At 43.8% G+C, this 18,369-nt stretch overlaps 2 protein-coding genes across 2 annotated transcripts in view; one reads left to right on the top strand and one right to left on the bottom strand.

Moving 5' to 3' along the window:
- Window positions 1-117: 117 nt before the first annotated feature.
- On the top strand, window positions 118-9,859 carry ZC2HC1B (zinc finger C2HC-type containing 1B; the record flags this gene model as incomplete). Its single annotated transcript, XM_082305466.1, has 7 exons — window positions 118-154; window positions 1,541-1,605; window positions 3,670-3,789; window positions 4,765-4,903; window positions 7,292-7,416; window positions 8,186-8,291; window positions 9,666-9,859. 7 exons carry the CDS (start codon window positions 118-120, stop codon window positions 9,857-9,859), a joined length of 786 nt encoding a protein of 261 aa, XP_082161592.1.
- A 5,626-nt stretch (window positions 9,860-15,485) lies between these two features.
- PLAGL1 (PLAG1 like zinc finger 1) overlaps window positions 15,486-18,369 on the bottom strand; it is a 46,241-nt gene continuing 43,357 nt past the window's right edge. Inside the window, exons 7-8 of the mRNA XM_082306719.1 lie at window positions 17,828-18,324; window positions 15,486-17,444 (exon numbers count right to left, since the gene is read on the bottom strand). Of these exons, the coding sequence (XP_082162845.1) occupies window positions 16,169-17,444; window positions 17,828-18,324 (1,773 nt within the window). The 3' untranslated portion in view covers window positions 15,486-16,168. The remainder of the gene's footprint in view (window positions 17,445-17,827; window positions 18,325-18,369) is intronic.

The following is an 18,369-nucleotide window of genomic DNA, read 5'->3' as shown; positions in this document are numbered from 1 at the left end:
TTGCTGATGCATGGTAACTTGAAGTGTGAGCTTTTGAGTGACGAAGACGGACCGCCCGGTCCTCGCGACTCCTGACAGCAACGCGGAAGGGGAAATTTGAGAAACCATTATGTTGAGATGAGTCAGATACCAGGAAAGGAGTTAAGTGGAACAAGTGAGTAACAGATGCTGTTCAGTGGCTTGGGTGGAACGTGATTTTGTGATTTACTGAAAAGGAAAAGCTCTTAGTAAAGGCAGCGCGCACGTTCTTTACTAGTCCTTAGCTCATCTGCTGTTGTACGTGTCTAAAGTAACTAATCTTCTGTGGCAAATTGTCCTTTTTCCTGACTTCTCAGTGCTGATTCAGTGATACTGTTCTTGTACCTAAATTCCTTTTTTTTTTTAAAAAAAAAAAAAAAAGAGTTGTATCAGTCAAAACCTTGAGGGGATGAGAACGGAATAAAAGAGATGGGGGAGGCAGAGGAAGATGCTTGAAAGGAATAGTGCCCACTAAGCACAGACACACAGAAAGACGTTGCTGGGAACAAAAGTGGAAAGACGTTTGCACAGAGGCAGTAGCACTAAGAGTCAAAAAAGTTAGAGAATTGCTTTGTTCCTCTACACTTGGAAGCAACGAAACAGGGTACTGGCTGTAACTCCGTGCCTCAGAGTATGGTAAAATCCAAAGGCAAAGGTAAGAAACAAAAGCAGTCACACATCTGCTTCTGCTCAGCAAGACAAGGATTTCTTTTGTTCCAGCAAGAGCAGGTAAGGAACACTTAAATGAGAAGTCTTTCCCTCTGTAGGTTACAAGTCTCATGAAAAGGGCTCTTTGTTATTGTTCACGTTTTCCTAAAAGCTGTTTTTGTTCAATGCAAGTAATGTCCCTGCTCTGACACGAGAGTATGTGACTGCCATTGGAGTCAGAAAGGCTTAAAACTACTTTCCGTGTAACTTAAAAACCTGTTTTTTCAAAAAATAACTGATTTAAAAACAAAAAAAGTCCCACAAATTGGACATCTACAAAGTAAGATCATCTTGGAATGCTGTTTGGCTCGTCATGGAAACATTCTGTTTAGGAATGGGGATTGTGTCACGCTTGGTGTGCCACCTGCTGCTCTCTGGAACAGTGAGGGTTTGCCCTGGGCCATCACTGGGCATCGCTACCTCCTGATGACTTACAAACGAGATGGAATAAACCTGGGTGCAGATCGTCTGCTCTTGCTTTCCAGCCCCCCCCCCTGAATTTAGGCAGTGGTGACTTTGAGCGCTCTTCCATCACCTCCTCGCCCAGCCGCGACGTCATTGTGAAAGGAGGCACCTGAGCAGACGTCTGGAAAAGAAAAAGCTGTCCATCGTAGTGAAGGAGAGCTTGTGCTTCACGGGGCAGGATAAATCAGGCAGTTCTGCAAAAGGGAGCCCTGGCACATGACTGTAGACGTCCCTTTCTGACAACGAAATGGTGTTCCGGCAAGGGCTCAGACCAAACGCCGACTCTGCCGCGGTCGAGCCGTCCTGTACTGTGTAACTGAGACTCTTGCATGGTTTGAATTTTACACAGCTGCCCGAAGCCAAGATCTGGTTCCTTGTACAACCTGTGGAAGACATTTTGCACAAGACGTTCTGGTAAAACAAAACTTTTTTTTCCTTTTTTTAAATGGGAATGGCAATGCGTTTAGCTGAAGGGGGTGGTGAGCACTGGGGAAGAAGGAGGTGGCTGCTCATAGAGAAATGGGTTGAACACATGTTTAAAAGAGCAAATGATCCAATAATTGCTTTCATTAGTGAACTTGATTAGAGAATTAACGTTCATAGAAATATTGTGACTTAATCTGCAATCTTGCACTATCTTAATTTACCTGCTTGTCCAAAACCAGATGTTTACTACATATCACATTTAAAATAACGTATTATCTCTTGGTGAGACATAAATTACTAACCTGAAGCTTCCTTTGTGTTCCAGGTTTCTAGGCAGAACTTGTTATTTCAGGCTTCCTGGGAAAAATAGACTAATAAACCATCTGATAAGTAGTCCCTTTGACAGCATAATGCAGGCACCAGGCTCTGTTCCAAAGCCTGCTGAAGTGAATGAAAAGATTCCCCCTGACCTCCCTGATCCCTGGATTACAAACTAAATGGGTGGCTGCGCAGTTCGCCTGGCACAACCCAGCTGCGGGGTTTTTCTGCAAGGTGGGGGTTCTCCACACAGATCAGCCCCATGATAGAACTAAAAACTGATTTAGGGAAAAAAAAAACCAAAATCCCAAGAAAAATACGCTGAAAGCTGAGTAACTGTGAGCGCTGCGATGCAGGTGAAACTGCCCCGTGTTAGTAGTTCCACATTTGGTATATCTCAGATGAGACACATGAAGAACATGATGGTTTAATCTAGCAAAATCATTTGAAAAGACAGTTATCTATGTTTTGGGGGAGGCGGGAATTTTCTTGTCACTATGACCAGCGTGAGATACAAGTCCCGTAATGCCTGTCCGTGCCCCAGTGATACAGGACTGGTGTGCTCCTCGGTGAGCAAGGCACAGGTATCTGCTGCCCTCTTGGTCCTCCAGAGGAATCCTCCTCTCAAGTTTGCTGTCAGAAATGCCTAGAAACAGGAGATAAGGAGCTGAAGCGCATGAGTAGAAAAGTTCAAAGGGAAGTGAGAACGTAGAAATGTGTGTTGTGGTAGAATGAGGTGCTTCTTGGCCCAGCTGAGCTGTAACCGAAATGCCTTGCTCGGGCAGCTGCTTAACTCATATGGGAAGAGAGTGGATGGTGCAGAGAAATTAATGAGAAGATCAAGAAGAATAACTGAGAACAGGAAAGGGGGAGTAAGCAAAGGAAGATAGGAATGGAGTCTTTAATTTACCAGCTGTGGGTGGGCTCAAATAGGTACGATCCACAGCACAGGAGGAAGGACGCAGCTTGGCCCTTGCTTTCACAGTGTTCCTCACGAAGGGGGCTGGCCATCCTGCTGCAGAAGAGTGAGGTCAATGCTAAAATCCGAGACGCTTCTGAATCTTAAAACCTCCTTTGTTGTAAGGTGTGGCTCTTCCACAGATTCAGCGCTGGCTATCTCCCTGCCTAAGATCTCCCCGTGCTTTCAGCTGCAGGTGGTATCCCTAGTTTTCCTTCTGAGCTGCCAGGTTACGTGTGCCGGTCAGCAGCTGCTCCCTTTCAGCCTGGGGCTGTCGCTGTTTCAGCAGTGCTGATGGGACGGACGCTGCTGCGGTTTGTCAGGGGAGCCCCCAGTCTGGAATACTTATCTAAACTCGGAGAACTGACTGATAATGTAAACATCAGCCCCTTGAACAGGATCAGTCTGTTCTCCCTCCTAACCAAGAAAGGAAGAAAACCAAGCAGTGGCGGGGGGGGAGAGTCCAACGGGACCGTTCCTGTTCACAGACCCACTCTGCTGTTCTCTGCAAGTCGTTACTTGTGCTGGCCTCCGGCATGTCCCTGAGCAGAACAAACTGGAAGTGGCTTCTATTTCTTATTTCTGTCAAACTGCAGCTGTACTTGGACAGCTTTTCAAAGTTTTGCTGAACTCCTTCAAGAGTTAAACTGAACCCAAAATAAATACTGCTTCAGCTCCCTGCTCCTGAATAGGAGTAATTTTAAAGCCTGAGTAAGGAAGCGTCATTAACAAAGCATGATTTAACCCCTCAATGACTGTTTTTCTTTGCATCCCAGCTGAGACATGATCCAATATGCAAGAAAGTCTTCAACAAGAAGCGCAAGCCCTTCAGCTCTTTGAAACAGAGACTGCAGGGAACAGAAATCACCACTGTAAAGAAGCAGCCCCCACAAAAGGTATAGTTAAAACTGAAGCAGGTGTGTTATCTCCATATGAAGTCTTTCATTCAGTAACGCTATTGTTTCCTCCGGGGACAAAGCCTGGATGTCGTGGATGAGTCTCACATATGTGCTTGACTCGGTGCCAAATTCTTTCCTCTCCCTCCCTGTGCTGCTAGTGTTTGAGAATATTTCTCCGTTCAGAAGGCAAACCAGTAGGTGTCATGACTACTCTGGGTACATACGTGCCTCTGCTCTTCTAGGAAACGTTCATGTAGGTATTTTAAAGACTATGCAAGTCTCTGACAGCTTCCTCATCACTGAAATCTGAAAGAGAGCGTGATCCAAGATAGTTGGCACATGAATGCCCCCGGGTTGAACGTGAGAGCTGTCAGTAGCCCCAAATTTTCCACAGATGAAGCTACAGAGATTCACTGCTATTGAACTCAAGCATTTTAAAATGTGTTTAAATTGAACTTATTTACAGAGCTGGAGGGGAAGAGGCTTAAGCTCTTACTGGAACAAGTTTTTTTTCATGCATTGTTGGGAGGAGGGGAATACGCATGGACACGCATGTGTATAATTTTACCCAGAGACGCCAAATCACTGCTGATTTGGTATCCACGCAGACTGCTGTTGTAAAATGTCCTTTAAAATCAGTTGTGGAAAGAAACAGAAGTGCACAAAGGCTTAAAGCAAGGAGAAGAGAAGGCATTGGTCATAGTGTCTTTTCTATTCCCTCTTAAGTGCCCTTTGGTCTGCCACAACCAAAGCGTTTTGTCGGAGGGCATTGTTCTTTTATCCATCTTCTGGTGCTGTCAATAGATGGCAAAGGGCTAAATCAGCTTTCCTACGCCTTTCAAAAAAAGCAAATTTCTTTTGTTTGTAACTTTTTTCCTTTCCCTCAAAAAGGAAGAACCCTCACTCTAAGATTTTTCTCTGTCCCTTGCAAGGGGGAAATACAGTTTGTGTCTGTCTTTATTTCCATTACAGAAACAGCCAGGGAAGAAATCTAACTGGAGGCAGCACCATGAGGATTTTATTAATGCTATCCGATCAGCCAAGCAAGTCACAAAAGCTCTGAAGGAGGGCCACCCTCTTCCGCCTCCTCCCCCACCGAGCATCAATCCAGGTTTGTGGTCTACTTTATCTTATTACTGATCTTGTACTGATCTTTGGTAAAGCAGTGGCCTCTTATTATCCACAGCTGGGCTTCAGCTTTGCACCCCCCGGCACTACACAACATGAACATTAATTCCCTCCGTACTCTCTAATTTTCAGCTGTATTTCTTGGCTTAAATCGAGTAGGAGCGCAATGCAGAGGTGGTGGGGAGGAAGAGAAAACTAACTGTACCTTTTAAGTTTAAAGGCAGCAAGTTTGGGGTCTGATATTAGACAGTGCTTTGGGAGGAGAGTTGAGGTGCCTGTGTTCTGGCACAGGCTGTACCACGGTATAGCAGAGGGTGAAATACATCCCCTCACCATTCAAAACAACGGTAGTGCACACGGGCTTCCCCACTCCCACGCGATGGCTTTTCCACTGTCCCCTTCTCCTGTGTAGTTAGGGGAATTCAGTTAGAAAAATTGGGTCTGGTTCACTACTAATGCCAGGTGTGGCCTCTGCACAGAGCTCACCGTGTTAGAAGTTACAGATCCAAAGAGATGCAGATGCAGCCACTGTTTCTCATGATAGGTGATTCATGAAACATGGGAGCAATCTTGGAAAGGGTCTCAGTGGAGTCCCGCCTGCGTTAGGAAGGCAGGGGAAGAGGGAAGGGGGGGCTCTCTGGGCTCACTTCCAGAGCAGGAATTCGTGACTGATAGCAAAACCAGCTGCCGTGATTCCAGCCTTTCTCCTCTTCTAGATGACAGCGATGCAGTGTAAGCAGCAGGACACATCTTCCTTCCTTGATTGGGGTCAAGCTCCTCTCTGAATTTCCACTGCCAAATTCTTTAATGACTCTGTTATTTCTTGTCTGACTCTACCGACTTTAAGAGCAGACCCCTCCCTTTCCTTCTCCCTCTTGGAGGAAACCGAGCTGTGCAAGAGCTGCTGTAGTTGTGGACAAAGTTGTGGAGAACTGCTTTTTAGGAAAGACAAGTTGCTGAGGGGCCTAGTGAGGATGTATATCCTATACTACAGGACTGGAGAGAAAGCACATGCATTGCAGGGAGGAGAGAGAGAGATATTCCCCTTCCCTCTCTTCCTTCTCCAAATAGAACCCAAAGCTCCCCATTCTCCCCTGAAGTGCCAGGTCCCCCTGCAAGCCCTGCCAGGCCAGGCATCTGCCCTGTCTTGTCCTCCCCTCCTGTCTTCAGAACGATTTTGCCTACGCCACTGGTCTGGGGCTGGCTTTTGGTGGCTGCTTGGGCCACCTTTTTTTGGGCTGTTACTGGGAGAAATTCTCAGTCTTTTCTCCCAAGTAACAAGGACAAGAGGAAGCAGCCTCAAGTTGCGCCAGGGGAAATTTAGATTGGATATCAGGAACAATTTCTTCACCAAAAGGGTAATCACTGGATTGAAACTGAACCAGGCAGCCCAGGGAAGTGGTTGAGTCCCCATCCCTGGGGGTATTGAAAAGACGTGCAGATGTGGTGCTTAGAGACATGGTTTAGTGGTGGACTTGACAGCGCTAGGTTAACGGCTGGACTTGATGATCTTAAAGGTCTTTTCCAACTTAAATGATTCTATGATTCTGTGAAATGATTTGTAAAGATGCTATATCTGTAATATTAGGATAAGAACACTTGGGCTGCTTTTGTAAAAGGCACAAGGCGGGGAGGAGGGGTCTGAGGAGATCAAGGGCAGCGTGAGGGCTGAATGTGACTGCATTGACCCCGAACACCAGCCGTTCCTTGAAATGAGTAGTAGTGCCTGTAGTTTCACTACAGTGATAAATGTAGCTGAACAGCTTTTAGCAGAATCAGGACTATAGCACTGTCAAAAGCAACTCTAGGAAGCACTGCTGTGTGTTCTTCGCAATGCTGCTTCACACCCAGAAACCTGGCTCTTGGATGTGCCTCAGCTGGTGGCACACAAATTCTCAAGCAGTATTTTGACAATGTCCAAAGGAAATGGACATTTTTGATTTTGTGAAAACAGCTAAGAATCTTAATGACCAATCTTCAAAAGCAGTCTTAAAATCATTGGTTTAGACTACTCAAGGAATTTCTAAATATTGCTTTTTCTGCAGATATGTTAATTGTGAGGTTGGGGGTGGGAATAGGACAAAGATAATAAAATCTGCTTTTATTAATCCCCAGGGATTTATTTCTGAAAGCAATTCCTGTTTGCTGGTTTAATACCGTAAGCATGTATTTTGGGATCCCAAGTGCTTTTCTAGAGGAGGTTTTTGTAGTTCTCCTAAGTTTGTACTTTGGGAGCTCATGGGAACTCACCATGGTCACCTGTTGATGGAGCCAGGTTTTGAACTACACCCTGAGTGCTCCAGTAAAGCAGGGCAACTCTTCTCCTGTAGTGTATAGACTGTGACACGAGTTGTTCCTTTCTCATGATCAGACTATATTCAGTGTCCACACTGCTCACGAAGGTTTAATGAGGCTGCAGCAGAGAGGCACATGAAGTTTTGTGAAGAACAAGCTGCCCGCCGTGCCTTTGCTGCAAAGACCACCAGACAGGCTTTGGTAAGCAAACACGCTCACATTTGTCTTGTCCTGGAGGCAGATTTGCAAAACTGTAGTTTATGGTGAGTAAAGACCTCATATAGGTCTTTTTATAGGTGTTTTTATATTAACATAATATAAAACTTAAGACTCCAGGGAAGTTAGTAAATTCTTAAGATGTGATACATGCTGAGCATCAGCTAGGAGGTCCCCGAAACTGGAGCCCTTTGTCTGATGCAAAAAGTGAGAGATTATGATAGCATGAAAAAATTGGACAGCAATTTCTTCAGACGCTTCTGTCGTTGGATTCCAGGGCAACAGCTGAAGGGAAGCAGAAACCTGGCAGCTTTGGCACTACACAGAGAAAGCTCTTCCTGTTCATTAGGGCTCCCTGCTGTTTGCAGGTTTACTCTTCCCTGCAAATGTATAGCTGATTTACCCCCTGCTTGCTAGACACAAGGCCAAAGGCCTAAGCCCCATTTGGGAATCAGAAAAGTGGAGCTAATTGGCAGCATCTTGAAGTGAGGTCCTATTTTAGTACAGAAAAAAAATGTAAACAGTTCCTTTAGGAGGGTACTGATTTTTTTTTTTTTTTTTTAAAGATATTTGAAAATCTTATTACCGTTTTACCTATTTTGGGCAGGAAAAATGGCTTCCAAGTGGGAGGGGGTGCACCTCTTTCCTGTTCCTTCCTAGCACTGCTTCAACAGCAATATGATGTGGGGAGTTGTCACCGGGCTCCGTAAGCTCCTTCCTAGAGTTGTGTGGATTGTGCGTCGTCTTTTACTAGGGCAAGCAACCAGTGACTCAGACAAAACCCCCAACCTTAACAACTGCTGTGTTACCGCTTCAGAAGAGAGTACAAGAAGGTGCCAGTACAGACAAACCTACGGCAGGTAAGGAGTTCATTTAGCCATATTTATGTTTTTCTTATAACAAACTTTGAAGTATTTGAGGTAGGGAGCGGCATTTTTAAAGCAGATCTTAGGCTTTGGAATCCAGTTTTCTGATAGAATAATAAAGTGTGACTTTTTTTTTTTTTCTTTTTTTTTTTTTTTTTGCAAGTCCAGGCCTTGACATGAAATCCTAAACTCATTTTCATCCAAGACTTGTTAGAAATGAGAAGGGTCAAAAATTTCCAAGTGGATGTTGTTGATATTGAATGGCTTTCCAAGTCATTATCCTGATCCGTTGTGCCGAGTGTATACACAGAGATTTTCATGTGGGTTCTCAGGCGGGGCTTCTAGGCTTTTTAATTAGAGGTCCTCAAACAGATGTCTCTGTATAGACCTAAAATATGCAGTCTGGGTGTGAGGTTCCTTCTGTCCCATAAAGGACTCCATAACCTTTAATCTTCGATGTTAAGATTTATTCCATCTTCTTTAACTTTTCTTAAGTCCATTTAGATGAAGCATCAAGCTTTGTATGTTGTTTGTTCCATATGATGTTCCCCCTGTTGATACAGCCTTAAAATTAATACCACCACATCCCTAAAACAGTTCCCTCTAAGCAGGATACCATATAATATGTTTGCTAGCACCCATTGCTACCGGTAATCGTGACCCGTAGTCAGTCTATGTTTAGAAGATGCTTTATAAAGTTATTTTAATGGTTATTTGTAGTATAACCCACGAATGATAATACATACTGCTCTTTGTATCAATGTCTTTGATCCCTGCCTTTCTGGGTTTTACATTGAATTTATGTAGGTTATAATTTTTTATGGCCAATAAATTTTTTTAAATGATCTGCAGAGACCTCTCCAGGAATACTGCAGAAAAACAGAAAATCTTTGGGTGTATCTACTGGAAAAAAATCTCCAGGAAAATTTGGGTAAGAATTTTTCTTTTATTATTTCAACATTATAACATAAAAGGACCCGTTTACTTTTGTATATGTACAATATCCTGTTGCAGTGTTTGCAGTATGAACTTCTTTGCATTAATTGAAGCCATCAGTCAGTTGCACTGAAAACTTCTGCAGAGCTCCTCATGTCCCCAGTATAGGCTGCTGAGAATATTCATTTTGGTGTTAAACGTTCTTTGGTTTGGAGCAGCTCCATCTCAAGTAGGCAGTGACTGTGTTCTGCCATAACAGGCATCTTGAGAGGATTTGCTGCTTGATAATGCAAACCCCTCTAGCAGGTCTTGTGCTCTCGTGATGTGCTTCTGTTGGCCGAGCGAGGAAGATGCCAGCATCCATTGCAATAATCACTATGTCAGGATGACGGTGTGGAGGTTCTTCCTTCTCCTCAATGTTTACATTCCCAGACGATGATGTTTGGTGCTTCTGCTCTTCAGACCGTGCAGTCAGTGCTGTTCCCATCTCGGGCCATGCAGAGCCATGTCAGAGCAGCAAGGCGGCCTTCCAGCCCCTCCTTAAGGTGGCTGTGGTGCTGTTGAGCAAGGAGATGGCTCAGATAATCAGCATCTTGCACCCCTGTGAGATGCATACGACTGCATGAGATCCTGGCAGGGGATGTGGCCAAGACAGATTCCCTGTAGCTGGCAAGGTATTTTGAGCCTGGGAGATGAGCTTGTAAGAGTGCTTGGACCGTGGGATGAACAGTAACGTGCACAAAACAGTCTGTTGCAGAGACTCACATTCAAAGTCTTTGCAGGGTCCTTCTGTGTGGAGTTTTGCTGTCCTTGATTGCTGCTGGTCAGTGGTGAAGCACCTTCAACTGCGGGGAAGTCTGCAATGGGCACGGGAGTGTTCAGTCCGCAGTGCCATCGTCAGCTCTTCCTACCGCCTTGACTTTGCCAGCTACAGGAAAAACTGTTGACAGTACCCAGTGGTCTCATCTGGTGTTCTCCACTCCCCGCATTACCTGTGACTATGTCAAGTGTAGTAACTCTTACAGTTATCACGCAGGGTCTTGCAGACCACCAACAGGGATTTATTGATACCATCACCATTCTCAAGGTTTAGCTACTGAACTCTGAAACTCAGGGCTTGACAGGCTTGGGGAGGAGACACCTCTTTCCCTAGGGACACTGGCGAGTCCAGGTATTGCTGGGGTTGTAGTTGCAGCCAGTTTACAGAGGCTTGGGACACCCAGTGCCTCCAGCAGATCCCCAGGACAGACATCCACACTTGCATCCAAACCATAGGAGAGAGTACTGTATGTCCCTGAGAACTGTGGAAGCAACTGGCCTGGGTGAGCTTCTAGATGCTGAGCTGTTGGCAACCGCTGCTGCATTTTCTGTAAAACTTGAGCTTTGCCGGGTGCTTTGCAGAGCACTTTGGGCTAGCGAGAGAGCAGTTTCAGTGCAAAGCAGGAGTGCTTTTTAGCTGAGAAAGCAGGCATGAGAAACTGGCTTTGAGTGGTGCAAGTAAATGTTCTCATCCTTGAAGTGTCTGGAAAAGGTTTCCAGGATGAGCTGCTCCACCACCTTCCCAGGGATGGAGGTTTAATCTTCTTAGGTAAAATGGAGTAAAATATAAAAACTGTTTCTATGCGAATAACAAGTATATGGCTTGTTACTGCTTTCAGACCGCAAATGTGCAACAGAAGATAGAGTGGCTGGTCGGCAAGGATGTGTTAAGGTTTTCTTCTGAAGCATTATGGAAGACCTTAAGCAACACCACTGTCCAGCACCTCTTCCACTCCAAGTGCTACAGCTACCACATTCAATAAAATAAGCAAATAAGCAAATTGAAATTCACTCTCCCCCTCTCCCCCCCCTTTTTTCCCCCTAGGCTACAAAGTTTATTATGCTGTCCCTTTTCAAGTTGTGATTATTTGTATATCTGTTGCCAAAATTTAATTAACTGATTGCCTAAAAGGAGATGGATGTTACCAGTGGTTCATTCAATGGTCTCAAGAAAATGTAGGAAGATCCAATATAATGATTTTTTTCCTAATGCTTTGCTTTGATACATTGAACAAGACAAATGAACATTTTGGAATTTTGTATATGTATTTAATAGAATCTTCCAGTAAACAATAAATGATAAATGGTAGTGACTTAAAAGTGATAAATGGCTATGTAAGCTGCGCATCAGCTTCAAAGCACTTCAAGTTCAGACTAACTAAAACCACACCTCATTCTCCCCTTAAAGACTACAATTGCTTTTAGAAACTGATTGGCAAGACAGATGTCGTGGAGGCATATCCCCTTCTCATTTTTTGGCCACCTGATTTCTTACCAACCTTGGATCACCTTGCATAAACTTTCAATGTTGCAATATATTGGGCTGGTGGGTTTTTTTGTGTTTAAGCCCAATAAGGCTTTCAATTAAAATCCCTAAGGAACATTCTTGCCCATTAAATGTTTATAGAGTAAATGAAGATGAAAAGTAGTTGCACACAGCAATAATAAATACCAGACATTACAGAGTTTAATTAAACTCTACTGAGATTGTAGCTAATAGTGACTAGATAAATACAGAGAGGATGACACTGAAACAAGTGGAACTCCTATCGCTAGCCTGTCTTAGAAACAATGGGCATGAAATTAGCCCAGACGCATTAAAGCAGTGCTGCGTAGCCTTTTTTCAACCCAGGAAGACGGGCGGGGGGAAGCCCGCACCAGACTACCCTGTGCGACGTTATCCCAATTGCTTTCTTTTACAACCAAAAAAATGAACCCTTAAAAGTTAGAGCAAGTTTTACTGCGTTTGTTTCCCCCCGCACTGTTTTTTTTATCTGTGCGCAGAGCTGTTTACCATTGAGTTCACAGATCATTTTCCTGTGTCTTACAGAAAACATAATTATAGGGACAGGAACCGTGTATTGAAGAAGAGTAGTGTAAAATTCTGGTAGCAGAAAAATGAATCGCTCATTAATATATGGAACCTACCGTCCTATTTCAGACTGGCTGGGAAGCACTCTCAGGAATTAACAGCAACTCATTTGTTAAGAAAATGGAGAGTCGCAACAGAAACGGCTGGTAAATAAAACCAAAGGAGTAAGAAATTAACATAGTTTCTTATAGGGGATGGGAAATGAGCACTGGAAATAGTTGTGTTTACATAGAGGATGCACAGTCTTTTGTTTCATGTAGTATAATTTTAGCTCCTTAACAATATTTCAGCAGGTTTATATGGCTTTTTTTTTTTTTTTTTTTAAATAAAATGAGTACATTTTTTCTATGAGACCAAATGTTTACTAAGTTTCTCTATTTTATGGTATCACTTGATTATAATAATTTTGTTGTTTAGTTGGCATGTTATCACTCTGCTTCTACAGCTTTCTAAGCAGTGTTCAGAAAAAAAAAAAAAAAGAGTATTTTTATCTCTACAATGACGTGAAGTAAAATATCCCAAGATCTCCAGGAGGGTCAGCGCTTGAACTGGGTTAGATCTTTCTGCTCTGTCTCAGCTGCTACGCTGTGGTCTATCCCACCTTCCCCACGCCGCCCCTCTGCCCTCGCATCCTCCTCTCCCATTTGGAGGAGGAAGGGGCCATGCCAAGAGGAGGGAGGACGCGCCACCGGTGGGGCTGCCTTCTCCTGCCACCGTACCCCCGGCACGTGCGGTGCCGCTGCTCCCCGCACCGGTGCTGTTGCAGGCCCGCGTGAGCCAAAGGCAGTGCCACCAGCCAGACATCCCGCAGCTCTCGCTGCCTTCCCCACCACCACCGCCTGCAGTCACGCCTGCCCGCCCGCTGCAGCCCCATCCTCTCGGGCACCACAGGTAAGCCCAGGGAGAGCTGGTGAGGAGGTGCTGCTGTCTCCACACCTCTCCCTTAGCGCTGCCTTGCCTGTGATCTGAACCCCCAGCAAAACCATTTGCTTGCTATTGCTCTTTCAGAAATGCGATATTCAGGCCCACGCCAGGCAGGTCTACTGTGCTCTTCGGATGTTCGCCCAGAAACAAAGCATTCGTGAGCCTCAGCTACCGAGGGCCTCTCAAATATGCTCACAGAAGTCCCCCTAACAAAAGCTATGAGAAAGTCCAGCCCTACTTTAAGTATTAGATGACTCGGGGGTATCTCCCAAGTTGTAAGAATTTTAAAACAAAACAATTTTTTCTGCAAACATAACCTTTTGAAATAACTTGCCTTCCTTTGCAATGGGACATCATCAGCTTCCTCTACATTTATGATGTCAAGAATCTGGAAAAAGAAATTTGAATGGACTGAAAGGTTAAAGCTGCAGTATTACACATTTAAGGTTGCTTCTATGTTTTACTTGTACACACCATCATCGTTTGCTTTTTAAATGTTTTAATATCAAAAGTGGTTATTTTCTTTTTACTTGAATGAGACTCGGTCTTTAACCTGTAGTTACATACGATAAGCATCTCTTGCCAACGCATCTTTCCACGTTTCAGAAGAGGCTGAGGTCAGGCAGCAGCACCTCTCTTGGCAGCTCAGAGCTCAGGCACCCTGCTACAGTTGAGCAGCTCAAACAACGCGGGTGCCAGTCTAGCTCGGTGTTTGCATAATGTTTTCTTCTTACCATCACGTTTTAATTCCAAGTATTTCAGTAATTAGTTACACCTCTTATAGAAGCACAAACCAAAATGACAAAATGTCTATTAACAGTACCTGATCAGGCAGTGCCACAAAATTTGTTTGGTGATTTGTTTTTTGTTTTGGTTTTTTTTTTTTTTAAAGTACATAAGCTTGGATGAAGACAAATGAGTACAATTTGCATGAACAAGGAAAACACTACAGTAAGTGAATAGACACACACCTTTCCAAGTCCAGATGAAAATATGAGCCTAGCTGTGGAATGTGCATATAACATTGTTTGCAACCTTTTCCCTATTCTGGAACTCACTCATAATTTAAATAATTGCTAACTGGGCGTGACTGCGCAGCACCTGCTTGTCCTCCTGCTGTGGTCGTTTCAAGAATGATCTTAAAATTCCTTCTGGTTTGCCTTATGCCAAAAATTTTCGTAACAAAAAGTACCTCTCAACAGTGTATCTGAAGAACATATTCTCACATGAACTGCAATAACACAACCTTTCCTTAATCCAAGTACTGATAAACCTGTAAGAATATTCGGATCACTGTGGCTGTACAATGTCAGTGTAGTTCATTAACAGCAAAACAGCAATCATTTGAAAAATATTTTTTATTTTAAGCTGTCTGGAAATATTCCTGTGATTAAGGGGGGAGAAGAGAACACACTTGCCTCATGCTGTATTTGTAATAATCATCAGGTACCATTAACTGTCTTTGGATTTAATGGAAGAGTAGGTCTCTGGGTTTGAGAATTTATTCAGATTCAGAAATTCTGTGTCTGTTTTAGCTGCAACAGAATCCATTAGTAACTGCATCATCCACTAAAAATGGGGATTTTTTTATAACTATGGGTAGACAAGAAAGTAAATTGTCAAGAGTTCATTTTTGTTTGGTTTTTTTTTTTTAATAATGATGTCATCTACTGGGAGATGTGTTTTTTGCAATTTCTGCTAGTTCATGCATCAGATGACAGGACTGTCACACCAACACACCGTCAACTGGAAATGTACATGGACAATTTACCCCAAGAAACAAACAGAAGTCCCCATGGTTCTGGTTTAGAAGAAACGAAGGCTGGAAGTCCAACTGCAGCTGCCTCAAAGCTACTGAGCAGAACCCCTGTGATTAAAATGGCCTCGACCATCATCACACCCACTCATTTCAGGCGACACTTGTGAGGCAGGTTCATAACCTGGTTTTGAACAGGGCCCAGTGTCAGCTCACCACCACAACCCTTCTGTGTGTGGACCTGCCCCTGACCCCACAAGAGGTCCCGCTTGGTTGCAGGTCCCCCTGGGCCGGGGTTGGCTTTCCATGAAGGAATCTACATTTCAGATGGCTACAATTAATAATAATTTCTCAGACTAAACAAAGGCCATTTTTATCAACAAAAGGTGAATAAAGGCCCCTTAGGTAGGAAGCATTATTTTTTATTGAGTGTTAAATCAATCAGGCTGTTGACCCAATGGGATAATATACACTTAAATTTAAGCAAATGCTTAAGTGCTTTCCTAAAGAGACAGAGACCAGTGTCTGATACCTTGCCAGATCCAGCCTTAAGTGAAAATTAATGTTTTGCTCTAACCGTTGAGACAATTCACTTCCCATTCTGAGAACTGCACATAAACAAGACATTTGTTCTTAGAGTCATGCAAAAGTGGTAGTTATTTCCAGCCCTAGGAAAAAATGCAGGAGATGCATACAGCTGAAGTGCACTTCAGAAACAAAATCTAGCTAAATGTAATCACAATAGTGATGATCTTCATTTTAAAAAAGTAAAACAAGGAGGTAAGATTTACTCTTGGAATGATTCTGATTTAAATTAAAGATTCATAAAGAAGTTCAGTAATTAAGTGCTTAGCAGAAATCTATGTGATGTTGAAAAATCGTTTGTTACGTTTGCCATGTGTATAAATTTGCTGTGATTTATGGCTCATTAAAATTATTTTTCTGTGATTGCCCCCTTCTTCCCATTTACCCTAACCCTATTTCTCCTACCGCAGCAGCCATAGTTTTATTGTGCCTGTTATGATGCTCTGCTATCATTGAAGATATTTATTCAGTTGTTTGTGTGAAAGGTAAGAAACAAAAATATAGAGGGTGTTGAGGGAAATATGTTAGTCCTACTATTGTCATATGCTAAAAAACTAATAGTAGTATGAAAAATAGAGCTTCTCGTTTATTAACATCCTGAATTTAACTACTATGTTCATAATGTGCTTTGAAAACATTTGGGGCAGTTTTTCTTAAAAACAGAACAAAACCAAACCAAAACCACCCCATCCTAACAGTTTTAAGTAAGAAGCACAATCTTAAAAAAAGAAGGGGGGGGGGGAGAACCCACAGTCATAGTTATTTGAAGGCATGGTGAAAATGAGGCAATGTTACAGAATTTGTAGTGGACGGAAAGGAGCGAGGAAGATGATGCAGCTGGTTTATGGCCATCCCACCAGCTGCTAGCTGAAGACTTTGCTGTTGGCCGAGGCCATTCAGCCTGTGTGATGGCTCCTCTGGACCAAATGCCATTGTGATGTCCCCAGTAGTGTTCTGGTTGTCACCTGGTGGGAGCTGCCAGAAACTCATCACGTGAGTGAGATCCATGAAAGGCAGGCTCGTCGTTTCAGCTGCTGCCTCTGTCTCCTTGTGCACTGGGTACTTGTTAGTATCCCCTACAGGCCCTGAGGAAGCTTCTTCCAGACTGATTTTGTGGAGAGACTGAGGTTCTGGTAATGGCAGGTCCTCAAGAAGATGCACGTTGTAACCTTTAACATCCACTTTTATCGGTAGATTCTTGAGGGATCCTGCTGCAAATGAGGTAGAATTAAGGTCGTATTTATTAGGCTGATGAAGGTTCAGGTTGGCAGGAACGGCTGTTGAGCATGGTGTGGGATGGACAGCTGGAAGGCTGTCTGCACAGCCCATCCTTTGCAAATGAGGAGAAGGTTCAAGAGGAAGAGCAGTTTGTAAGCTTGGCTGGGAATGAAGATGTGAACAGTTGTATTCCCCTGATTCTGAACTATCCAAAATCCCATTCTGCACAGAGACCCTTTCAGGAAAAGGGGACAGTATGCTGGCATCTTCCTTCAGTCTGAATGGAAAAAGCTGGTCAAGGAGACCCACTGAGTCACCGTTCTGCAATCTGCTCTTCAGCAGTTCTTGTGGATGAGTCTTCCTAGTATGACGAGTCAAGTGGTCCTTCCGCCCAAACCTCTGGGCACAAAACTGGCAAAGAAAGTCTTTGCAGCCTGTGTGAACTACCATGTGACGCCGCACATCTTTACGTGTATAGAAGTGACGCTCACAGTGGTCACACTTATGTTTCTTTTCCTTGGTATTGCCAGTTGGTTTCCCTGCATGGCTTTTGAGGTGTTCCAACAAAACTTCAGTACCGCCAAACTCCTGGGCACATACCCTACAGGTAAGGTCCCCACTGGTGGCTGCATGAAGAGCCAAATGTCTCTTATAGCCTAGCTTGGTGTTGTACTTCTTGCCACACTCTTCACACTTGAAGGCCATCTTGTTAGGGTCATGGGTCTGAAGATGATTCTTTAGATGGTCTTTCCTGTGAAAGGTCTTTTCACAATAGCCACACTGGTGAGATTTCTGTGGAGAATGAGTGGCTGAGTGCCTGAGACCAAAAAAAAAAAAAAAAAAAAGTTATTTGCATTTACATTCACTCTAGTACACAGTGCTGCTTCAAGACTTGAAAACACTGGCACTCTTGAAGGAAGGCATTTTCACAAGTTCCCAGATTATTAGTAGAAGCCTAACTTTTTGGGGGGGGGAGGTGTTAATCATAAAGCATAGAGTGGGTTAAAGTTGTCGACATAATCTTTTTGAGTAGCCAGTGCAATTGAGGGAGATTAGTTTTCTCCAATTCTACCAAAACAGCAATAATAAAAACTGGAACTCGGGGATTAATTGCCACTAGGATGCTCAAGAGGAAAAACATGTCCTTGTTTTTCCCCCCACCACACACCCACCAGAGAAGGAGTGCCTTCAGAGCTGTACCTGAGCAGTTTATATTTGGAAATGAAGGCTTTAGTGCATCCGTGCTGTGAACACTTGTAGGGGCGCTCCCCTTTGTGTGCGTAAGTGTGGACTGTGAGCTTGTCAATGGAATCAAATATCTTCCCACAGAGTCGGCAAGGGTAACTGTCTGGCTGCTTCACTTCTCTTCCCTTCAACAGTGAAGACCGACCATTTCTCCATTTAGGTATAAACCTCACAAGAGCATCACAATTGCTTCCTGAGCTGGCACAGCTAAGCTTTGCAGCAGAGGAACAGGAGATAGTCCCGTAGCACTGAGCAATGCTTTTGCCTAATGCCGCTCCTCTCAGTTTCCCTTTGAGTTTGCTTTTTGCTTTTACAGGTCCCAATTTATTCGGTGGTCTGAACCTGGTGGTAAGGACTCGGTCCTTATGGAGGCACTGGTGAGATTCTAGCAGAGCAAAAGTTGCAAAAGTGCTTCTACAGCTGGAGCATGTCCAAGGGTCTATGGGCTCTTTCTGCAATGAGAACAGAAACAGGTCTTTGTTATTAGCTGTTCTAAG

The sequence above is a fragment of the Platalea leucorodia genome (genome assembly GCF_965183815.1).
Source record: "Platalea leucorodia genome assembly, chromosome: 3".
NCBI classification, from domain to species: Eukaryota; Metazoa; Chordata; class Aves; order Pelecaniformes; family Threskiornithidae; genus Platalea; species Platalea leucorodia.
The sequence above is the reverse complement of the archived record's forward strand: the minus strand, read 5'-3'. Positions and strand labels throughout refer to the sequence as shown.